Below are 25,834 nucleotides of genomic sequence, written 5' to 3'. Positions count from 1 at the left end.
GAGGTAAAATGGCAGCTGATGGATAGAGAGATAAGGGAGGAGTCATCAGGAATGAGTCTCAGATTTCTTGTCTATGCAGAGATTTCTGGTCTGATTTGTTGATTGGTTGGAAGAAGAGTTGGTTTGAGGGTTGGAGTAGGGGGTTGGTGAATGTGATTGTGAGACCTATTCAGTCAGAATAGGCCAGATTTGCTGCCATCAAAACAATCCCCAAATTTCAGTGACTTAACACAGCAAAGGTACACTGCTCATTCATGCTTGTGATGGTCATGTAGGAATCCAAACTGCTTTCATAACTACCATGGCAAGGGACAAATATGGGGCAGATTATGCACTGTCCCTAAAAGTCACCCCACAAGCCACAATGTCATTTATGCTCATATTCCTTAGCCAAAGAAAGGCACACACACTCGTGCTTGGAAGGTGGAGAAACTGAGTGTTTGTGACTAGCTCTGGTGACTCCACAGACATGTTGAATTGAGATTTTCAGGAGACAGAAAAGATAACCCAGAAAGTTTGAGAAGTCAGACAGCTATAAAGATGGGGTATAGAAACTAACAACCAAAGCCTCAGGAATGAAAGAGGTAATCTAGGTGGGCCATGCAGAGTGTTTCCAAGTTCATACAACAAGGTGACAGGACATGATACACCTTTATCCTCTGCATCCTATTTATAATAAGCAGGCAGTCACCTATAACTTCTTCTTGCTTTCTGTACTTCATTTAATTCCTTCCTCAGATCCAGGTTAGATTATCACTGTGGAAACTTTGCAAACTGTTTTACATAATCCCTGAAATCTTTGACTGTGTCTTCTTCGTAAACACAGGTTTTATTTCTTGTCATTTCAAGGAAGTTGGAACATGTCACCTGCTTCATATTTTTCTCAGGTCTAATACACGTGGAGAGGCTGGTGTCTTCAGGTTCATGTAGGAGGAAGGTGGTGTGGTATGGTACGTGCTAGCAACCAGGAAATCAAACAGGGCTCAGCCACTGACTAGCCATGTGATCTGAGGGAGTGATCACCTGAGGGCCTGGAGGGAAGCAATGGATACTGCCTTGGTGGGAGAGGGGGAGAGGTGCTACCACAGAGCATCCTGACCGTTGGGGTTTGGGTCTTGGTGGTTTCAATAAAATGATTAAGAGTTTACCAACTCTAGAAAGCTACTTTGACTTCCTTCAGAAATCTACAAGCCCTCACTTGGCCTTGGGGCTGGTAGTCTCTGTTGTGGGACACTGGCAGGAAGGAAGGGGGTATTTGAAGCAGTAGCAGCAAAATGCCCCTCCCCAACTTGGGAAAGCCTTCTGTCTTCTGCTATGGTTTGAAGTTTGTGTCCTCTCCAGAATTAATATGTTGAAATCCTAATCCCCAAGGTGATGGTATTTGAAGGTGGGACTTTTGGGAGGTGATCACCTTAGGAATGGGATTTATACCCTTATAAGAGAGGCTTGAGGGAGCTCATTCACCCCTTTCACCATGTGAGAACACAGCAAGAATGTGCCATCTGTGAACCAGGAAACAGGTGCGCACCAGATACTGAACCTGCTGGGGTCTTGACCTTGGACCTCTGTGGGAAATAAGCTTCTGTTGTTTAAAAACTACCTGGTGTGGGGGGTATTTTCTGACAGCAGGCCAAATGGACTAAGATGCAGTGCAATATAAGCGGGAGGGGAAGTACTCTTTTGAATCTTTCCTTATTGGTCAGCTGGCTCTGCTGCCTGAATGCTGCCTGTCAATACGGTCCCTGGGAATGAGACAGATATGATGCAGAAGAAGTTGGAAACGTGGTGCCCTGGTCCACAGTGGGTGGTAGGAAGGAAAAGGGAGTTGGTGGTAGAGCGAGGAGGTCGAGGCCAACATCCTCATCTCTCCTTTGCATTCTAAGGGTGTTGGAGAAGCTTCCAGATAGGAGATGCCCCTGCAGGCTGCCCAGTGTGGCACCCACCATGGAAACGGAGTTATAGTGTTGAGGGAGGAGAGGAGCTTAATGCGTGAGCCTGGGGTTTGGCAAGTAGGAATGTGGCGTCATGCAAATGTTGAGGGGACTGGCATATAGCCGGGACCTGGGGTTCAAACCAAGAAGCTGCAGGACAAGTGCACTTTGTAACGGGAGGCAAAGGACCAGCACCAGGTGCTTGGGCTGTAGATGGGAGCCCAGTCCCCCTGTGGGTCAGTCACAATTTGTAGTCACTCAGAGGATATAGTACAGGATCCAGCCTGTGACTGAGGCACGAGGAACCTGGAGGACAGCATGCAGATCCGAGGCATGCTCCCCACCAAGATATAATCACCCCATCTCACCTCTTCACCTAGCAAACCAGCCAGGCCACAGCTATTACCCGCAAGAAACTGGGTTCTTTAAACAAAGGTAGGTGAATCAGAGGAGACTAAGAAACACAGCAGTACAGCGGGAAGATAATTTGTTAGGAGGATTAGATTTGTTACAAAAAAAAACCAAAGAAGCCTGCACACCTGGGTTGTGATGTGAGCACATTTCATAGAAGTGGGAAGTCAGAGAGAACCAGATTGTACAGGGCCAAGAGAGCCAGTGAAAGGTGTTTGGATTTAAGTTAGCTGGCACTAGGGAGTCATTGAATGTTTTATGAGCAGGGACGTAACATGACTAGAGTAGTGCTTTAAGAAGATTAATTTGAGATTGTATGATAAACTGATTGACAGAAGGACAGCTCAGCAGTAAGAGTTTTTCTTTTTAAACACAACTGGTTTATTGTACAGTTTGTTTTGGTTTTGAACTTGCATTTTGACTGTATTAATGTTTTAAAAGTTGGCATGACTGTTTTTAAAGTTTTTTACAAAGTTAACAAATATGGCCCTTAGAGGAGAGATACTTAAAAAAATTTTTTTAAATCATTTTGGACTCAATGCTTAAGGGGGGGAGTGAGTTATTTATCATAGCAGAAATGTTTGATTTCCCAAGAGTGACAGTCCTCTTGTTTCAATTACTACTTGCTTTCTGCAATATTTACAAGGTGCCTTTGACTTTCTTCTTCAACCAAAAATGTCAGAACACTTTGAAAAATGAAATGGATACCAGGGGCATTCCTGCATTACAGAGCAATTGATGTACTTGTTTTCCCTGTCTGGTTATTTTAGAAAGATGTTATCTTCCTTTTGTCATAGACCATGAACAAAAAGACATTTTAGGGGGTCTGTTGTTGCCTTCCAAGTTGGACTGAACCTGGGCCTTCCCAAGGGGCAGGGGAAGGGGGGAGGGAGAGAGAGAGATTGGGGGGGGTGTGGAGAGAGAGTGAGAGAGAAAGCATGAATAATGTCAAAGTAACAGTTAATGATTACAGATCTTTTATTATGAGGCTAGACCTTTCCAAGCCTTCTACATACATTAATTTATTTACAGCAACCAGTCTGGTAGATTCTGCCATTACATCCATTTGTCCACTTGACAGATGACAAAACCAAGAGGGATTCATGTTCCTTGTCTGAGTTTGTGTAGCTAGTATGTTCCTTGTCTGAGTTTGTGTAGCTAGTATATGGCAGAGTGAGCCAGGGTATTTTGAGGAATAAGATGGACTGTAATTGTTCTGGGTTAGTTCAGGTGCACAGTATGTTTGGAAACACCAAGGTAGCTTAGGTGCCTTCTCCTGGTATCCCTAGAGGTCATGCTTACATGAAAACATTTCTTTCGAGACCACCATGAAGAAAGGGAATGAGTTTGTCTCTGTGGCAGAGTAGCAGAATCTGTGAGACCACAGGTGGTATCTCTAGTGGCTGTTCCTTCGACCAGTAACTCTTATATCAGCACCCAGCAGTGAGACTTCCTCTTTTACCAGGTTGCAGGGGCTGGGTAGGGAGAGGAAGGTTTACTCTGAAGATGTTGTGGCACTCAGATGAGGCCAGGTGCTGTGGGGTCATGCCTGTAATCCCAGCACTTTGGGAGGTAGAAGCAGGAGGATTGCTTGAGCCCAGGAGTTCAACACCAGCCTGGGTAACATAGTAAGGCCCCATTTCTACACACATACATACATACATACATACATACATACATACATACATACATACATATATAAGCCAGGCATGGTGATGCACACCTGTAGTCCCAGCTACCAGAGAGGCTGAGGTCGAAGGATCACTTTGAGCCCACGAGGTTGAGGGTTTGGTGAGCCATGATTGTGGCTGGGCTACAGAGTGAGACCCTTACTTGAGTGCATATACCATCTCAGGACAATGCTGGGTGAGGAGAGCAAAGATCTGTAATTACCCACCCCTCTTTTTTGCCCAAGAGTTGATTTGTGAATAGGAATGATGCATTCTTAAGGAGGATTATATGATTTAAAAGTTCAAGAGTTACTGTTTTGGATACATCTGAACTCAACAACAGAGGAGGTAAAATAATTATGGTACAGCTTTACTAAAGACATGCAGTAGAGGAATTTTGAAGTTGTAAATGTAATCATAAATTTCATTGGAAATTGAAACAAATGGCCACATTGAATATGCTCATTCGACGTGTGATTGACCTCGGAATATGATCCAGCGCTCTAACTCCCATTCTACACTAGATTACAAGCTCCCTGAGAGCAGAGGCTGTCTGGTTTTCTCTGCTGTATTCCCAGTGCCTGGAACATGCCAGTTACATAGATGGTGCTCAATAAATATGTGTTCACTAAATGAATAAGTGGTCTGAACATTAGTCACTGCCTAAAAAAAAACCCATGGAGACATTATATCCCTCCCTCCTTCACTTCTCTTCCTCTCTGCCTCTTTCTTTTCTTTCTTCTCTCCATCCGTTTATCTGTCCATCTATCTGACCTGGTAATAAATAGTTTTGAATATCCAACTTCTGGAGGAGTAATGACTAACTAAGGAGTGATTTTAAAAGTCGCACATGAAAAGATTCACGTATTAATTGATATCAAAATTATAAATGTCAGTTTGTTAAAAAAGAAAGAAAGAGGCAAACAATCATAACCACCTGAGAAAAATTCTATGCAGGGAAAAATGACAAAGAGTTTACCATCTGTATTTTATTTTATAAGATGGTATAAATCAGTAGGTAAAACACTAGGACTTGGAGGAAATGTACTAAAAAAACCACACAAAAGCGAAACAAAACACCAAGGTTTCTGTAATACTATTGTTTTCCAATTTCCCCATGTTTTCTCTTATATGGTTGACTCATTTTGTTGATTTGGAAACTAAATGTCTAAACACCAAGCTCAAGCTGAGCTGATTCACACTGTCTGACGCCTCCCAGGTGGAGCGGCTCTGGATCTGAAAGCCTGCCCTTCCAAGCCGTTTCGCTGGATCCTCGATATGACTTGGCTGAATCTCGTGGAGCTGAGTAAACTTCCACAATTTGCAGAAATTATGAACCAGGTAATGTGATAAAGAGCTGGCGAAGAGGGCAGTTCTGTAAACACCAACACACCCAGGCCATTTAAACTAAGGCCTTCTGCTGACACTTTCTTCAACCCAGGGAGTCCGCCCAATAGTGTGCATTTAAGGCGCTGTGGCTGTCTGGGGAAGATCTGGGACAGACAGACCTCAGAGTTAACCTCGCCATAGGTGCGGGCAACTTTTTATTCCTCCTGCGTGGTAGAAACGGGCATGGTATGTGTCTGTTTGGGCAACTGCCAGGATTGAGTAATTTGTACTGATTTGCATTTGAGGCAAATTTAGAGTTTGAGGTCCTTTTCAAAAGAATCATTTCAGGCCAGGTGCAGTAGCTCACACCTGTAATCCTAGCAGTTTGGGGGCCGAGGTGGGAGGATCACTCGAGCCAGGGAGTTCAAGACCAGCCTGGGCAACATAGTGAGAGTTTGTCTCTATAAAAAAAATAACAAAATTATCCAAGTATGGTGGTGTAGTCCCAGTCCAGGAGCCTGAGGCAGAAGGATCACGTGAGCCCAGGAGGTCGAGGCTTCAGTGAGCCATGATTGTGCCACTGCATTCCAGTCTAAGCCACAGAGTGAGACTGACTCAAAACAAACAAGCAAACAACAAAATAATTATTTTACTAGTGACAGTATAAAATGGTGAAATATGATGGTGAAAATGGTGAAGCACATACTGATTTCGGTTCACCTGTTGTTGCTTTTTCTTATTTGAAAAAGAAATTGGTTATTGTGGATTAGTTTTTGATTCAACTATCAACAACTCAGAATAAAGGTAGTTCTTTATTACTGGGGTCTGTTTGGTTACAACTGGCTGTCATTGACCACTGATGGGGCTTGCCCTTTGTCAGTATCAAATGCTGATACTCATCTCTTTTCTGTGCCTACTAATAGTCACAGTGGGGCTGTCGGTAGACAGTGGTAGGCAGAGGCCTCACATTGTAATCAGATCTCCCGCCCAACGTACTGCATTAGCTCTGTCTACTTAGTGGTATTTCTGAAACACAGTAGACTCTACCTATTCAGCCATGGTTGGGTCCAAGTTAGTTTAATAAACTCCTGGGCTCCATCTGTGGGTGGACATGGAGCTTTGTTTTATAGTACAGCCACAGGTGAGTCCTCGAAGCCCAAACAAATACTTGGAAAAAGAAAGTGATCTGGGTCTTGTAGGAAACTGGGTGAGGGGGAATCTTCAAGCATCACTGGAAAAATCACTCATATGTAGAAATTCTCACCCCCCAGGTGATAGACTATTTTGAAATAAGGATATTTTTAATTGTTGGCCTTTGCCAATTATGTTTTAAATACTTGTGGTGTAGAATCCGGCAGCTATTACTGCTGACTATGGAGAGCCTGTTTGGAGGACCTGGGTGCCAACAGCCCCACCCCACTGCACCTGTACTTGTGCACTGCTACCCACAGCGCCCCCTGCAGGCCTCCTCCACACCAGCAGCCAGAAAGAAGCAGGCACAAGGAGAAAGCGGATGACTATTCTGCAGCAATAGCCCTGTAAGGGAAGTATTGTTGACCCCACTTTATAGATGAGAAAACTGAGATTCAAAGAGGTTAAGTACTTGCTCAAGGCCACATAGCCAGTAAGTGGCAAAGCTGTGATTTGACCACTCCTCTTACAACATTGGCTGAAGTCTGGGGAGGGAGGAGCAGTTTCAGGAAGGTTGCAAAAGTTCAGTAGGGGCCTGCAGTCAGGTGGTCATTGGTCTGGCCTGTTTGTGGGAGGGAAGAGAGGAAGTAGAAAAAGATCAATCTCCCAGCTGAGTGAGTGTCAGGAACCGAAACAAAAATAACCTCAAACAGCAGCTGCCCTGGCCTTGGCAACCCAGGCCTAACTGTTTAACACCTGGAAGTGGTTTGTGCCAAGAGGTGAGGGCCAGGAAAAGGAATGGGAAGTGGAGGTGGACAGCAAGGGGCTGGAAGTCATCCCATTGTCCATCACAGATGCAGCTCACCCCAGAAGCTCTAATGTGGTCACGTCAAAGCCAGCAAGTGGAAGGCCGGTGGGCTGAGAACAGTCTTCTGCTTTCTCCTTGTGCCTGCTTCTCTCTGGCTGCTGGTGTGGCGAAGGCCTGCAGGGGGCGCTGTGGGCAGCAGTGCACAAGTACAGGTGCAGTGGGGTGGGGCTGGCGGCACTGAGGCCCTCCAAACAGCAGGAAGGATGATTCTTTGAGGGAAGTCAAGCAGGGAGAGTCACTGCCATCTTCAGGAGAAAGACGCAGTTGTGAAACACTTCAGAAATCTCCATCTTTTAGTGCCCCAGGGACAAAGTGGGAGCAACCAAGGTTTTTTTTTTTGGATTTTGAGTAACTGGTTTTTTTTATTTTGCACTCTGTATCCTGTATGATGAATTGTTCTCACGATGTGTGACTTTGGGCAGATGTGTGACCTCTCTATGCCGCAATAAAGTGAGGATAATAGAGAAAAAATGTAATCCTCGGTCTGGCATATAGCATCTGCTATATGAGGGTGTGCTGTTTGCTAATAGTGCTTTCCATGACTTTCTAAAAAGTGCTTACAAACACTGTCTAAACAATCCAGCCTGATTCTTACTGGAGAGCAGTGACAGGCTCAAGAATCTATAGTTTTCATAATTAGTCTTGATGGCACTTGGGCTGCAAGGAGCATCTTCAAATGCATCTCAAAACCTGAGGCCCTTTCTATGCTTTGGAAAGATATTTGAGATCAGCTCTTGGAGAGATTTGTTCCATCCCTAGGTTTAAGGTCTCAAGGTGGGGGATGACTAGAAAAATATGTTTTGATTTTGTTTTCTATCATTATTTTTTAAAATTGAAAGATGTGGGGTACAATTCAGAGTTAGGTGTACAAATGTTCATTATTCAGGTACCCTTGTTGATGAGGTGTGCCCCCCTCTCCTGGCAGTATCCCACTACTGCTGATCCCACCCCCACCCCTGGCAGTTTCCCACTACTGCCAATCGCTTTCTTATACTATTATATGATAATTGTTCAAGGTCCGCTTCTGAGTGAGAACATATGGTACTCTGTTCTTTGTTTCTGTGATAGATCACTGAGTATGACAGACTCTAAATCCATCCAAGATGCTGTGAAGTTCATGTTTGTCCTTCTTTATGGCTGGATAATATTCCATTTTTTAAAATCCAGTCCAGTTTTGGTGGGCAGCACAGTTGTTTCCATGTTTTTGTTATTATGAATAGAGCTGCAACAAACATACATGTACAGGTATCATTTTTGTAAAATAATTTGAGTTCCTCTGGCTATATTCCTAATAAGAGGATTGCTGGGTCATATGGAAGGTCAATTTCTAGTTCTTTCAGAAATCATCACACTGTTTTCCAAAGAGGTTGCCCTAGTTTGCATTCCCACCAGCAGTGTAGAAGCATTCCTTTTTCTCTGCATCCTTGCCAGCATCTATTGTTGTTTGTTTTATTAATGATGGTCATTCTTAGTGGAGTTTAGGTGGTATCTCAGTGTGATTTTGATTTGTATTTCTTTCGTGATGAGTGAGGCTGAGCACTTTTTCATGTGTCTGTTGGCTGCCCGTATATCTTCTTTTGAGAAGTGTCTATTCATGTCTTTTGCCCACTTTTTTTGTTGTTGTTTTTGAGTTGGAGTCTCACTCTGTCACCCAGGCTGGAGTGCAGTGGCATGCCCACAGCCACCCCAGCGTTGACCTGCTGGGCTCCAGCGATTCTTCCGCCTCAGCCTTCCAAGTAGTCAGAACTACAGGCACGTGCTACCACACACAGCTATTTATTTATTTATTTATTTATTGTAGAGATGAGGTCTCACAAAGTTGCCCAGTCTGTTCTCGAACCCACACGTTCACTGAGATTACAGGCTGAGCCACTGAGCCTGGCCTTGCCCACTTTTTAATGGGGTTGTTTGTTTTCTTTCGGCACGTTTGAGTTTCTTGTAGGTCCTAGATGTCAGGCCTCTCTGAGATATACAGTTGGCAAATATTTTTCCCCGTCTGTGGTCTGTCTCCCCGCTCTTGATGATTTCTTTTGCTTTGCAGAAACTTTTCAGTTTGATGAGGTCCCACTTGTCTATCTTATCTCTTATAGCATGGGCATTTAGGGTTTTGATCAGGGATTGGTCTCCAGGTCCAATTTCCAAAGGGTGTCTCCTGTGTTTTCTAAGATTCCTATAGTTTGAGGTTTTATGTTTAGGTCTTTGATCCATTTAGAGTTGATTTTTGTATATGGGGATATGTGGTCAGTTTTCCCAGCACCATTTACTGAATAGGTTCTCCTCTTCGCGGTGGTTGTTGTTGGAGGCTTTGTCAAAAATGAAATTGAGGTTTTGCTTCCGGAATCTCTATCCTGTTCCATCTACTGGGTAGTGGCCAGGATGCTGCTTAACACCCTGCAATGTCTAGGACAGCCCTCCACAGCAAAGAATTATCTAGCAGAAATATCGGTAAGACCAAGGTTGAAAAACCTTGATCTGTGTTTCTTCTGGCTCAACCATTTGGTGTAATTGATATACAGTGCTAATTTTAACAAATAAATATAGAAAAACTGAAAGGAAACAGTAATATTCATGTTATTTGAGTCACCAGCTCTGAAGAAAAGTTTAAACTGTGTTATTATGCTTGAAAAATTATCTGCCTGTAAGGAATGACCCTCTAAGGTTATTCAGGATCCTCTCCAGTATATTCTGATCACATATATTTCTTTGGCTTGCTAATTGTCTTTTTCTTTTAGATATCTCGTAATGAGAAAGGGTGGAAAAACTGGTTTGATAAAGATGCTCCAGAGGAGGAAATTATCCCTGATGGATACAGTGATTCACTAGACACCTTTCGCAAACTCTTACTCATCAGGTAAGAATAGGTGTTATCAAATCTAGACACATCATTCTTCATATCAGTAAATTACAGAGCTTACCTCAGTGAGTTTACTTCTCTGTGTCCCTGTAGTTATTTTAAGAAACATTGTGTGCTTCCAAATTGTAGTTTGGATGGCAATTCTTCAGTTCCTTGACAAGCAAAATAAAATTGTGATGATGGCAGGGAATGATGTATTTTGACTATGTATTAATTATAGTGCTTTTAGCAAAAAACATGAAAAATTATTGTTTTATTATTCACTTTGTTCATTATTTACCATTGAGTGAATCATTGATTGTTGAATTTACTTAAAAAAAAAAAGACCTCACTAAGTTACAAGGCAATTCATTTATAAGCTAAAATTCAATTTCATTTGAGAAAAAAAACCCCAAGAATATTGCACTATTGAAATATATAAATGCTGCTTTGGCTATTAAAATGAAAACAAAAGTTTGACATTGATTTTGAGGAAAAACATTCTCCATCCTTCTCACTTTTTACATTTTCTCAATACCCAGTAGCTCAAAGAGGCCTTCTATATTGGAAAAATCAATGTGTGTGTGTGTGTGTGTGTGTGTGTGTGTGTGAAAAAGAGAGAGATTGGTGGGTAAGGCAGAGGGGTCGAGTCAGGGGAGATGAGGCCACCAAAATAATAACAAAAAGATGTAGGGTTATTTTGGAGCAGTTTTTGTCTTTCCTAATGTTATATACCCTAGCTTGCTTACCTTAGAAAATATTTCCTGGATGTTGTCAGGCTTTAGTAGTGATCAGAATGGCAGCAGTGGTGACCCCATCGTCTCAGGGTATGAAAGGGCTTCTTGTTTCATCGGATCAAATAGGTCTTTTTTTAAAATTCATCACTTTAAAATGGGATGTGGCCAGGCACAATTGGGAGGCGAAAGGATTGCCTGAGCCCTGGGGTTTGAGACGAGCCTGGACAACTTGGTGAGACCTTGTCTCTACAATAAATCACACACACACAAAGGCTGGGCGTGGTGGCTCAAGCCTGTAATCCCAGCACTTTGGGAGGCCTAGGCGAGAGGATTGCCTGAGTTCATGGGTTCAAGACCAGCCTGGGCAACTTGGTGAGACCTCGTCTCTACAATATATCAAAAAATTAGCCGGGCGTGGTAGCACGTGCCTGTAGTTCAGCTACTTGGAAGGCTGAGGCGGAAGGATCGCCTGAGCCCAGTGGGTCGACACTGGGTTGGTCATGAGTGAACCACTGCACTCCAGCCTGGGCGACAGAGTGAGACTCTGACTTAAAAAACAAAAAACAAAAAAACTAACCAGGCGTGGTGGTGTGCATCTATAGTTCCAGCTACTTGGAAGGGTGAGCAGAAGGATTACCTAAGCCCAGCAATTTGAGGCTGCAGTGACCGTGAGTGTGCCACTGTGCTTCAGCCTGGGTGACAGAAGTGAGATGCCAACTCAAAAAAAAAAAAAAAAGGCGGGAGGATCTATGTCAAATGAATAGTGTAATCTACAAGCAAATAAGAATCTGTAGAGCTTGTCTGTGATCTAACATATCAAATATCAAATGATGTTAATTTAATGTGTCTCTGTGTGTAGAACTTACTATGGTGTGTGGTACACAAATGGTATGATGTAAATGCTTGGTGATCAACTTACTTTTGACATCTTTGTCACATTGGTTCTTCCCTGAAGACTGCAGAGCTTTATTGTGTGGCACGTCAGAGCTGGCAGAGGACACTGTATTGTCACTGACTCTGTTCTACTTTTTGCCAACACCTGGCACCAAATTATTTGACTATTTTTCCATTCATCCAGAGATAATTGGAAATCTTGCCATCTCTCTTACACAGAGATCTGGATGAGAAGAATTAAGTTGTCGTCCTTTTGCTAATTAAATACATGTTCTTTACCTGCTCAGAGTTATATAGAATTTGAAAATGCTGAATTTATTTTCTCTAACTTGTACTCATTTTTAGATCTTGGTGCCCAGACCGTACTGTTTTTCAAGCAAGAAAGTATATTGCAGATTCTTTGGAGGAAAAGTACACAGAACCAGTTATCTTAAATCTGGAAAAAACCTGGGAAGAAAGTGATACTCGAACACCCCTGATATGTTTCCTGTCCATGGGATCTGATCCCACCATTCAGATTGATGCATTGGCCAAGAAACTGAAACTGGGTATGACTAGCAATCTAGGAACTTTAGTAATACTTCCATATTTTTGCCCTAAACTGTAAAAGTTTTATAACTGATTCTTAGAGCTATATCTGTAAAACTGAGTTAAAAAAATATTAAACTTTTTCCTCTTTCATGCTTGAATACGTCCTAGAATGAGGGTGTGATATTGTTATCTTTGTGTGAGAGGAACACACTCATCTACCATATACTGTTTTTCTGGTTGATATTTTTGAGATTGCTGAGTAGTGATGTTGAGCTTTCTTTTTTTTTTCATGTGGTATGATCATTTTACTTTCTAAATTGCTGCAAATACTACTTCTCTTGTCTGGATTCTCTTATCACATCTCATGTCTTCTTACAATAGACTCATTTAAAAAAAATTTAGATTCAGGGGATACGTGTGTATGTTTGTTACATGAGTATATTGTATAATGGTAGGAATTGCATTTCTAGTGTACCCATCACCTGAAAATTGAACACTGTGTCCAGTAAGTAATCATTCAACCTTTATCCTCTTCCTTCCCTCGCCCTGTTGGAGTTCCCAGTGTCTATTATTTCCATCTTTGTGTCCATGTGTGTCCATTGTTTAGCTCCCACTTATAAGTAAGAACATGCAATATTTGATTTTCTGCTTCTGATTTAGTTCTCTTAAGATAATTACTTCTGGCTCCATCCATGATTTTATTCTTTTTTACGGATGCATCGTATTTCATGGTATACATATATATGCTACATTTTCTTTATGCAGTCAACCACTGATAGCCCCTTAGATTGATTCCATGACTTTGCTATTATGAATAATTGCTGCAATCAATATATGAGTGCAGGTGTCTTTTTTTTATTACAACGATTTCTTTTCTTTTGGGTAGATACCTAGTAGTGGGATTGCTGGATAGAACAGTAGCTCAATGTTAAGTTCCTTTGAGACATAGCCATACTGTTTTCCATAGAGGTTGAACCAATTTACATTCCTACCAACAGTGTACAAGCTTTCCCTTTCTCCATATTCACACCAGCATCTGTTGTTTTTTACTTTGTAATAACAGCCATTCTGACTGGTGTGAAATGATACCTTATTGTGATTTTAATTTGTATTTCTCTGATGAGTAGTGATGTTGAGATTTTTTTTTTCATGTGTTTGTTGGCTGCTTATATTTCTTTCTTTCTTTTTTGTTTGAGAAATGTCTGTTCATGTCCTTTGCCTAGTTTTTTAAAGGGGTTGTTTTTTTTTCTTGTTAAGTTGTAGATTCTGGATATTAATCCTTTTTTGGAGGCATAATTTGCACATATTTTCTCTCGTACATTTTCTGTTTACTCTGTTGATTATTTCTTTTGCTGTGCAGAAGCTTTTTAGTTTAATTAAGTCTCATTTGTCTATTCTTGTTTTTGCTGCTTTTTGCTTTTGGGGGTCTTTGTCATAAATTCTTTGCCTACGGCTGTGTCCAGAATAGTTTTTTGTTAGGTTTTCTTCAAGGATTTTATAGTTTTGGGTCTTATATTTAAGTCTCTAATCTATCTTCTGTTAACCTTTGTATATAGTGAAAGATGGGGTCCGGTTTTATTCTTCTGCATATGGCCAACCAATTTTCCCAGCACCATGTATTCACTAGGGTGCCCTTTGTTCATTGTTTATTTTTGTCGACTTTGTCAAAGATAAGTTGTTTTTTTAAGTTTAAGCATATGGCTGTATTTCACAAATTGCCGTGTGTCTCTAAAAGTAATGCCATTTATTTTGTCACAAATTGAAAAACTATAACCATTATTGTAATGCATAAGTAGAGACTCATTCATTCATGCTTTCATTCAATAACCATTCAGTACAGACAGTGCGGTAAACTTGAGGAGTACAGAGATGAATACAACCCAGCTGGGTAAGACAGACATATAAACGTGTAATTGAAGACAATATGACAACTGCATTAACAGTATTTCATAGAAGTGGCTCATCACAGGATTCAGAGCTACTCAGACTTCCTGGGGTATTGGAGAAAGCATCACCTTGATGATATTTTGATCAGGAACTTAAATAGATAAAATTTATCAGATAGAAGGAAAGTTATTCCAGGGAGAGGAGGCAGAAAAAATTTATAAACACATAAATGTGCAGCAGTGACTGAGTTGGTGAACAAAAGTTCAGGGATGCAGAGCGCATCTTGATAAAGTTTAGCCATCCTATAAGGAGGACTGTTTATCTCCCCCCTTCATACTCTGAATTTCTGAATGTTGTTGGCATTTCTCTTTGATGTCTTCCAGATTCAGATCTTTATAACTATACCTTGAATGACTAATTCATTCAGGTCTTTATAAAGATTATAAAAGTGATTGAATATGAATCATGAAACTTATTCTGTGAAATAAAATTACACAGAATTTATTGTATGCTTAATATAAACATGACGTAAAATCAGTTCAGTCATGTCCACCTACTAGCTACATTTCCTTCTGTACAAAACCATAAGCTTATGGTAGTATGAGCTATGCTCACTTCCTCTTTTTTCATCTTGACTTTGCTCTGTTCATTGTCACCAGTGTTCGCCATGGATCCATGTTCAAATGGTCACTTTCTCCTATTTGAGCAAAAATACCCATTGCAAAGAACCTCCAGGTTCTGTTAACAATTGCTCGTGGTTAAGTCTCATTAGCCATCTGTAAAGCAGGCTGTTTTGCAGCACACCAGCCATCTGAGTTGACCTAAGAGTGGTGCCTCTTTACGAGCCTTATAGTTTGCCAAGCTCTCTCAGATTTATTGCTTTGAGTCTTTACCCAGCTATCTCTGTGCCTCACGTTTCTGTGCACATAGGTTTCTTCATCTCTCTTGCTATGAGCCATTCTTCTCTACATGATGGCTTCTGGGCTTCACTACCTACTTGCTCAGCATGTTCAGCATTCTCAGGGTAACTCCCCTTACTCTGTTGACCTGAAGTTCAAATTGGGATTAGCTTTGGTCATATGCTCCTGTCTGGGCCAATCAATGAACTGTTGCTGTGGTGATAGGTTCACAGGAGGAAGCTTAAATATGGAGCTGGGATGGGAGGCATTTATTTAGAAGAGGATGCAGTTTCTAGAAGAAGGGGTGCTCTACTAGATTTATCACTTTAAATATTGTCTCAAAAATAATGCTACTATTTAAGAATAGAATGAAGAAACTCGAGGTCTCCTTTTTGTGAGAAATTATAATGGTGACATTATATAAATACAGAAGGTCAGATATATGCTATCATCTTTAATGTTATCATACTGGTTTGCTCTGCAGTTCAGTGATTTCCATTTCTTGCTTCTATTGTGTTTTTTCCAACAATAGTCCAAGCTTCTGTTGATTTTAGCATACTAAAACAAAGTTGATTTGATTTGGACACTGAAGGACCAAATGAATTTTGTTGCCAAATCAGTTTTAGCAATGTTAGGAAGTTTCATGCTGCTTGCTGCTGTGGACTAAAAGTCCCAAAGACAGCTATTAAAATGAAACTAGATGTAGAAATAATTACATACTACTCTACTTCCAAATATCAATATCTAATTTGGAAAACTAGATAATAGATAATCATAGAATGCTTAAAATGAATACAATTCTGGAAAATGTGAAATCCAACTAACTTATTTTGCAGCTAGGGAAACTATAGTCTGGGGAGAAGGCCCCAGATCTAGTCAGTGACAGATCTGATTCAGGATTCATTTTAGGAACACCACTTCAGTGATCTCAAAGGTCTTTATTTTTCATTACTTCTCACTACTTTTAATGAATAAATAACTATTAGTTACCTGTTACCCAGACTGGAGTGTAGTGGCATGATCATGGCTCACTGCATCCTTCAACTCCTGGACTCAAGTGATCCTCCTGTGTCAGCCTCCCGAGCAGCTGGAACTACAGGTGCACACCACTACAAGTGGCTAATTTAAAAAAACTTGTTATTGTAATCAAGGTCTCACTATGTTATCCAAGCTGGTCTTGAACTCCTGGGTTGAAGCAATCCTCCCACCTCTGCCTCCCAAAGTGCTGGGATTACAGACATGAACCATTGTGCCTGGCTAAAGCAAATATTAATAGCCCTAATGAGAAAGTTAGATTGCAATACAATAACAGTAGAGGACTTTAGCACCATACTTTCAGCAATGGATAGGTCTTTCAGATAGAAAATCAACAAAGAGCCGGACTCAGTGGCTCAGCCTGTAATCCCGTGCTTTGGGAGGCTGAGGTGAGTGAATTGCATGAGCCCGTGGGCTCGAGACCCACTTGGGCAAATTGGCGAGACCTCATCTCTACAATTAAAAAAAAAAAAAATTAGCCGGTTGTGGTAGCGCGCGCCTGTAGTTCCAGCTACTTGGAAGGCTGAGGCGGAAGGATCGCCGGAGCCCAGCGGGTCGAGGCTGCGGTGGCCAGGAGCGACCACTGCACTCCAGTCGGGTGACAGAGTGAGACTCCAACTCAAAAAAAAAGAAAATCAACAAAGAAGGCTGGGTGTGGTGGCTCAGCCTATAATCCCAGCACTTTGGGAGGCCGAGGCGAGAGGCTTGCCTGAGCCCAGGGGTTTGAGATTGCGTCACAAAAAAAAAAAAAAAAAACCTAGCTGGGCGCAGTGGCATGTGTTTGTAGTTCCAGCTACTTGGAAGGCTGAGGCGGAAGGATCGCCTAAACCCAGCAGGTTGAGGCTGTGGTGACTGTGAGCATGCCACTGCACTCCAGCCTGGGTGACAAGAGTGAGTCTGACTCAAAGAAAAAAAGAAAAGAAAATCAACAAAGAAACATGAAGGTTAAATTATACTCAAGATCAAATGGACCTAACAGACATTTACAGAACATTTCATTCAAGAGCTGCAGAACACATACTCTTCTCAACAGTGCATGGAACATTCTCTAGGATAGATTATATGTTAGACCATAAAATAAGTCTTAACATATTTTTAAAAATTAAAATCATACAAGTATCTTTTCTGATCACGATGGAATACAACTAGAAATCAATAATAGGAAGAACTTTGGAAACTGTACAAATACAAATTAAACATCGTGGTCCTGACTAACAAATGGATCAATAAAAAATTAAAGACAATTAAAAAATTCCTGACACAAATGGAAATATGACGTACCAAAATCTGAGATATAATAAAATCAGTTATAATAGAGAAGTTTGTAGCAATAAATACCTACATCAAAGAAGTAGAAAGAACTCAAATAAACAATCTAACATTGCAGCTCAAGGGACCAGAAAGATAAGAACAAATCAAACCCAAAACTAGTAGAAGGAAAGAACAACAACAACAAAAAGATCAGAGCAGAAATAAATGAGATAGAAACTTTAAACAGTACAAAGAATCAATAAAATGACAAGTTGGTTTTTTTAAAAGATAAAATTGATAAACCTTTGACTAAAGTAAGAAAAAAGATGACGCAAATAAATAAAATCAGAGTTGAAAAAGAAGACATCGTAACTGATACCTGAAAAATACAAACAATTAATAAGACAGGATCTTGCTCTGTTGGAATGCAGTGGTGCGATCCTATCTCACTGCAGCCTTAAACTCCTGGGCTCAGGTGATCCTCCTGTTTTAGCCTCCCATGTTGTTGGGACTTCAGGCATGTGCCACCACATCCAGCTAATTTTTAAATTTTTTTGTAGAGACTTGGTCTTGCTATGTTGCCCATACTGGTCTCGAACTCCCCGGTCTCAAGCCACCCTCCTGCCTCAGCCTCCCAAAGTGCTGGGATTACACGTGTGAGTCACAGTGCCCAGCCCATTAAAGACTGTTATGAAAACCTGTATGCTAACAAATTGAAAAACTTAAAAGAAATGGATAAATCCACAGACACATACAACTTACCAAGATTTAATCATGAAGAAATAAAAAACCTTAACAGACCAATAATGAAAAACAAGATTGAATCAATAATAAAAGTCTTCCATCAAAGAAAAGCTTAAGACCTAATGGCTTACTTGCTGAAGTCTACCTAATATTTAAATTAAAAATTAAAAATATAATTCTTCACAAATTACTCCAAAAAATTGAAGTGGCTGGGAGTTTTTTGTTTTGTTTTTTTGAGTTTTCATCTTACTTTGTTGTGCAGGCTGGAGTGCAGTGGCACACTCACAGCCACCCCGGCGTCAACCTGCTGGGCTCTGGCGATCCTTCTATTTCAGCCTTCCAAGTAGCCAGAACTACAGGTGCATGCTACCACACCTGGCTACTTTTTAAATTATTATTTATTTATTGTAGAGATGAGGTCTCGCCAAGTTTCCCAGCCTGGTCTCGAATCCACAGGCTCAGGCAATTCATTTGCCTCTGCCTCCCAAAGTGCTAGAATTACAGGCTGAGCCACCAAGCCCGGCCAGCTGGGAGTTTTTAAAAACTCATCCTGTGGATTTGGAGTCACTCATACTCAGTGATCTATCACAGAAACAAAGAACAGAGTACCCTATGTTCTCATTCATAAGCAGACCTTGAACAATTATAATACTATAAGAAAGCAATCAGCAGTAATGGGAAACTGTCAGGGGAGGGGGGTGGGATTGGCAGTTGAGGGAAACTGCTAGGGGAGGGAGGAGCATACCTCATCAACAAGGGTACCTGCATAATCAGTGTTTGTATACCTAACCCATAATCAATGTTTGTATGCCTTTTATTATAAAGATGTGAATCGTACCCCACATCTTTATAATAAAAAAAAAATAAGAAAAAAACTCATCCTAGATGGCCAGAATTACCCTGATTTCAAAACCAGACAGGACACACACATAAAGAAAACTACAGGTCAATATTCCTGATTAATACATATGAAATCCTCAAAAAAATACTAGCAAACCTTATCCAACAGCACATCAAAAAGATCATTCAACATGATAAAATGAGATGCATGACTGTTTCTACATTTGCAAATCAAAGAATGTGATATACATCACAGAAACCAAATGAAGGACAAAAACCATATGACCATCATAACAAACACACAAAAAAACTTTTGATAAAATTCAGCATCGCTTCATAATAAAAGGTCCCAACAAATTAGGTATAGAAGGTCATATATGACAAACTCACAACTTTTCTTCTAAAATCTGGAACAAGACACGTCTTCCCACTTTTACCACTTTTGTTCAACATACTATTAGAAGTCCTAGCCAAAGCAGTGAGGAAAAAGAAAGAAAGAAAGGGTATCAGAATTGGAAAGAGGGAAGTCAAATAGTCTCTATTTGCAGATGATATGATCGTATGTATAGAAAACCTTGCAGACTCTAACAGAAGAGTTTAAGGACTAATAAAACAATTCAGTAAGGTTGCAGAATGCAAAATCAACATTCAAAAGTTAGTAGAGTTTCTATATGCCAATAATAAAATGTCTAAAAAAAGAAATTAAAAAAGCAATCTCATTTACAACAGCTATTTAAAAAGAACCCTAAACCATAAAACATTGATAAAATAAATTGGAGAGGACATAAATAAGTGGAAAGATACTTCATGTTCATGAGGGAGAAATTAATATTGTTAAAATATCCATACTACTCAAAGCATTTACAGATTCACTGCAATGTCAGTGAATCAATGTCATTTTTCACAGACATAGAAGAAACAATCCTAAAATGCATATGGAACCCTAAATAGCAAAGGCAGTCTTGAGCAAAAACAAAAAAACAAAGCTAGAGGCATCACATAACTTCAAAATATTCTACAAAACAATAGTAAACAAAACAACATGGTACTGGCATAAAAACATAGGCCGGTCGAAAAGAATGGAGAACCCAGAAATAAATTCATGCACTTATAGTCAAGGAAGCCAAGAATACCTATTGGGGAAAAACACTTTCTTTGATAAATGTTGGAAAAACTGGGTGTCCAGATGGAAAAGAAAGAAAAGAGGACCCTATTTCTCACCAATTACAAAAATCAACTCAAAATGGATTGAAGAAATAAGTGTAAGAACTAAAACTATGAAACTACTAAAAGAAAACATAAGAGCAGCACGTCATGGTCTGGACAAGGATTTTGGGGGGTAAGACCTCAAAACCACAGTCAACAAAAGCAAAAATAGACAAATGATATTATATAAAACTAAAAGTCTTCTCCACAACAAAGGAAACAACAGAGTGAAGAGGCAACCTACAGAATGGGAGAAAATATTTCCAAAATATGTATCGGAGAAGATACATAGGAAATTCAACTCAGTAGCCAAAAAAAAAAAAATCTGATTCAAAAATGGACAAAAGATCTGAATAAGCATTTCTCAAGACACACAAATGGTCAACTGGTATATGGAAAAATTCTCAACATCACTAATCATCAGGGAAATGCAAATCAAAACCACAATGAGATACCACCTCATTTTAGTTAGAGTGGTTATTATTAAAAAAGACAAAAAAACAACAAATGCTGGTGAAGATGTGGAGAAAGGGGCACTCTTATACACTGTTGGTGGGAATGTAAATTAGTACAGCCATTATGGACAACAGTATGGCAATTCCTCAAAAAATTAAAACTGGAACTATCTTATGATCCAATAATCCCACTACCGAGTATATTGCCATAGGAAATTAAATTAGTATGACGAACAGATGTCTGCACTCCCATGTTCATTGCAGCACTATTCACTATGGCCAAAATATTGAATTAACCTAAGTATACATTAGTGGATGAAGGGATTTCAAACGTGGTATACAGCTAGGCAAAGTGGCTCAACCTGTAATCCCAACACTTTAGGAGGCTGAGGTGAGAGCATTGCATGAGTCCAAGGGTTCGAGATCAGCCTGGGCAACTTGGCGAGACCTCGTCTCTATAATAAATCCAGAAATTAGTTGGGTCTGGTGGCAAGCGCCTATAGTTCCAGCTACTTGGAAGGCTGAGGCAGAAGGATTGCCTGAGCCCAGCCGATCGGGGTGGTGACTGTGAGCATGACACTGCACTCCAGCCCAGGTAGCAGAGTGAGACTTCAATTAAAAAAAAGATGTGGTATATATACAACCTTAAAAAAGAATGTCATCCTGTCATTTGTGACAACATGGATGAACCTAGATGACATTATGTTAAGTTAAATAAGCCAAGAACAGGACAAATACTGCATAATCTCACTCATGTAGAATCTTAAAAAGTTGATCTCATAGAAGTAGAGTAAAATAATAGTTACTAAAGGATGGGAAGGGTAGAGGGAAAGGGGGTTCTGAGAAAATATTGGTCAGTGGATACAAAGTTATACTTAGATAGGGGAATAATTTTCTGGTGCTCTATTGCACGGTAGGGTGACTATAGTTAATAATTTGTTGTAAAAATGTATATTTCAAGATAGCCAGAAGAGAGGATATTAAATGCTACTATCATAAAGAGATGACAAATGTTTGTTGTGTGGACATGCTAATTACCCTGATTTCATCATTACGTAATGTATACACGTATTGAAACATCAGCCTGTACCCCATAAATATATACTAATTATGTGTCAATTAAAAACAGAATAAAACTTAAAGAAGAATCCAGTAGAACATCAGAAATAACTTGCAAGTAATAAGGTGACTTCACCAAGTAGGAATGCATGGGCAAATATAGAAAGATGTGGTCTTAAGAAATCTTACCGAGTGCAATGGCTCATACTTGTAATCCTAGCACTTTGGGAAGTGTAAGGTGAGAGGATTGCCTGAACCCAGGGGTAGAGAACAGCCTGGGCAACTTGGCGAGACCTTGTCTCTACAATAAGTCAAAAACTTAGCCGGGCGTGGTGGTATGAACCTGTGGTTCCAGCTACTTAGAAGGCCGAGGCAGAAGGATCGCCTAAACCCAATAGCTCATGGCTGCGGTGGCCTTGAGTGTATCACTGCACTCCAGTCTGGGTGACAGAGTGAGACTCCAACTCAAAAAATGAAAGAAAGAAATCTAATTACAACAACAAGTAAAAGATTTTTCCTTAGGCTAGATATTATTATCCTGATAGATGCTAAAAAGCATGTTATACAAATTCAACATTTTATTTGACTTCTAAAAAGTAGAAACAGAAGAATATTTTATTTATATGGTAATAAATGTGAACCTCAAACATCAACATTTTACTTATTGGTGAACAACTAGAGACATACCCATTAAAATCAAGAATAAGATAAAGATGTCTGCTATTGCCACTATTATTTAGCATTGCTGTAGAAGAAACAGCTAATGTATTGTAAAAATCATAAATAAAAGATACAACTACTGGAAAGGAGGGACAAAATCAGTATTACTTTCAGACCATGTAATTGTCTAACAAAAAAAGCACAAATGAATCAACTGAAAAACTATTAGACTTAACAGGATAGTTCAGTATGGTGACTGTTCATAAAATATCTTTAAAAAATCAATGGCTTGTCCTTGTAAAATAAAATGTAAAAATCCCATATAAAAATAAAACTGATAAATAGTTTTTAATATACCTATTTGAAGAAAATTATAAAACTTTCTTTGAGAGATAAAAGTGTGTTAGAATAAATGGAGAGTTAGCTGGGCTCAGTGGCTCAGCCTGTAATCCCGCGCTTTGGGAGGTTGAGGTGAGTGGATTGCCTGAGCCCATGGGTTCAAGACCCACCTGGGCAACTTGGCAAGACCTCATCTCTATAATAATTCAAAAAATTAGCCAGTCATGGTAGCGCGCACCTGTAGTTCCAGCTACTTGGAAGGCTGAGGCGGAAGGATCGCTGGAGCCTGCAGGTCGAGGCTGCGGTGGCCAGGAGCGGCCACTGCACTCCAGTCTGGGTGACTGAGTGAGACTCCAACTAAAAAAAAAATTTTTTTTTAATGGAGAGTTAAACCACATTCCCAGTAAACAGATTCAATATTATAAAGATGTCAATATTCTCTAAATTAATCTATAAATTAAATCCAAGTCTAATTGTAACTCAAGTAGCATTTTTTTTTCTAATTGGACAGCAGAGGGATATTAGATTATTTAGAACCATACATGGACAAGAATAGCCAAGGAATCTTGAAAAGATAAAAGAATAACAGGAACCAGCACCACTAGATTTTAAAACGTCATCAAATGACAGTAATGTAATCAGGTGTGTATCTGGTTTAGACTAGATAAACAAATCAACAGAACAAAATGAAAGGCCCAAAATTAGACTCCAGTATATATAATAGCTTAGTATATGATAAGATTCACATTTCAAATCAGTGAAGGAAAAATGGGTGAGTCAATAAACAGTGTTGAGATAGCAGGTTAACTTTAAGAAAAAAATAAGAGCTTTACCTCACATTAAACTCTGAAGTAAATTCTAGGTTGAGTAAAGTAATAAGTGCTTTAAATGAATCTGTAAAAGAAGAAATATCATATATTGAATTAGCACTGTAAATAAAATAAAAACACAAATGAGGATTAGAGTGTGGCCTGGGAATCTGTGGGAGACGCTGCAGTCCTTTTCTTTCTTTCTTTTTCTTTTCTTTTTTTACTTTTTTTTTGAGTTGGAGTCTCCCTCTGCTACCCAGGCTGGAGTGCAGTGGCACACTCACGGCCACCCCAGTGTCAACCTGCTGGGCCCAGGAGATCCTTCCGCCTCAGCCTTCCAAGTAGCAGGAACTACAGGTGCGTGCTACCACGCCCCAGCTAATTTTTTGATTTATTGTCTCACCACATTGCCCAGGCTGTTCTCAAACCCATGGGCTCAGGCAATCCCCTCACCTCAGCCTCCCAAAGCACTGGGATTACAGGCTTGAGCCACCGCGCCTGACCTGCAGTCCATTTTTATGTCATGAATCTTTAAAATGTTTGGCTACTTTGTTCAAGCTGTTCTCTGTGTATGAATTCCTCCTAAGAACATACATCAAGATTTATGCAAGGATGTCTAGTGCTTTTTTATAACATTGAAAAATCAAAAAATCTTAAATATATGAAAGGATAGTGGTTGAATGAACAAGGATGCATCAACATGATGGAACACTGTCCTGCCAATAAAAACTGTTTTGCAATAATATTTAGTAACAATGAAATATTCATAACTTACTGTTAAAAAGTAGAGCTATAAAAAAATATGTAATAATATACGCATCTAAATTTTAATATAAATGGGTCTACAACACCTTATTTAAAACTCTTGGGGCCAAATATGCTTCAGAAATCAGAATTTTCCAGTTTTCAGTAAAGGAATATTCCATATATTATGTAATACACTGCAGACAAGAGTATAAATATTCAGAAAGATAGGAATAAAGACCATAAATAGCCTCACATCTATTCAGGTCAGCTTTTGTCACCAAAATGATTTGAAACTACATTTTTGGAGCTTTTTGAATTTCGAAATGAGGGTAAGAGATTATGGATTATGCATATTAAAAGGATTAGAACAAAGATCTCTAGGGAGGAATATTGGTGATTTTAATATCCTTCTTTTTCTGCTCCTGTATTTTCCAAACCTTTTGGTGTGAATATATAGTAGTTAATTAGAAATAAAAAGTCAAAAAAGAAGAAATGTTAAAGAGACACAAGCCTAATTTTGGAATGGAATAAAAAGGCAGCCAAAATCTTACTAAAGTCTTTCAAATACAAACAACTGAACCAAAGCCCAAACCACCAGAGTAATTGCACTGCATTATCTGCAGCAGCGCTTCCTACAGTGTCCCTGCATCCGTGTTTCTCTTGAGAGCCCCTCCTGATGTCCTGGTGGTTCTCTTCCCCCTGCTAAAAATTCAGCCTATACTGCCTCTTGTCTCACTGGCCCCTGTCTTTGGGACCCTTTCCCTCCTTGAGCAACAAGCTTCCTCACTTTTCCAATGTCAATCAATCTGTTTTTACAGACCATTCAGAAAATTTATCAAATATTTATGACCTTATAATAAATGAAGAAAAATTATAAATTATTAACAAGCTTCTACCTTAAGACATTTGGAAAAGAAAAGCAAGCTGAATCCAAAGCAACCAAATGAAAGCAAATAATACATATTTGAGTGAAAAAAAGAATAGAAAAACAACAAAAAATCAAGAAACTAAAAGTATTTTTAAAAAAGATCAACAAATTTCACTAAACTAACCAAAAATAAAGGAGAGAAGACTAAGATTACTAAAATTGCTGGGTGCAGTGACTCATGCCTGTAATACCAGCACTTTGAGAGGCAGGGGTGAGAGGATTACCTGAGTTCAAAACCAGTCTGGGCAACTTGGTGAGACCTCATCTCTACAATAAATTTTAAAATTAGCCGGGTGTGGTAGCATGAGCCTGTGGTTCCAGCAACTTGGAAGATTAAGCGGGAAGGATTGCCTGAGCCCAGAAGGTCGAGGCTGCGGTAGCTGTGAGTGTGCTACTGCACTCCAGCCTGGCCAACAGAGTGAGACTTTAACTCAAAAAAAAAAAGAGGGACATCACTATTGGCCTGAAAAAAGTCTTAAAAACCATAAGGAAATACTATGAACAATTATGCCAATGAATTAGATAGCATGGATTTAATGGACAAATTGTAAGAAAGTGATTACTATTGAAACTGACTCAAGAAGAATAGAAAATCTGACTATGTCTTTAAGAAGCAAATCAATTTATTGTTTTAATAGAA

The 25,834-nt window shown here is 39.8% G+C and overlaps 1 protein-coding gene across 1 annotated transcript in view; it reads left to right on the top strand.

Annotated features, from left to right (window-relative positions):
- LOC103255884 (dynein heavy chain 8, axonemal-like) overlaps positions 1-25,834 on the top strand; it is a gene marked incomplete at its 5' end in the record, with an annotated part of 122,961 nt that overhangs the window by 26,239 nt on the left and 70,888 nt on the right. Inside the window, 3 exons of the mRNA XM_008053806.2 lie at positions 5,232-5,353; positions 10,073-10,191; positions 12,150-12,352. Coding sequence (XP_008051997.1) covers positions 5,232-5,353; positions 10,073-10,191; positions 12,150-12,352 — 444 coding nt within the window. The remainder of the gene's footprint in view (positions 1-5,231; positions 5,354-10,072; positions 10,192-12,149; positions 12,353-25,834) is intronic.

Source organism: Carlito syrichta, unplaced genomic scaffold, assembly GCF_000164805.1.
Source record: "Carlito syrichta isolate Samal-C Ts95f unplaced genomic scaffold, Tarsius_syrichta-2.0.1 Scaffold288613, whole genome shotgun sequence".
Lineage (NCBI taxonomy): Eukaryota > Metazoa > Chordata > Mammalia > Primates > Tarsiidae > Carlito > Carlito syrichta.
The sequence above is the reverse complement of the archived record's forward strand: the minus strand, read 5'-3'. Positions and strand labels throughout refer to the sequence as shown.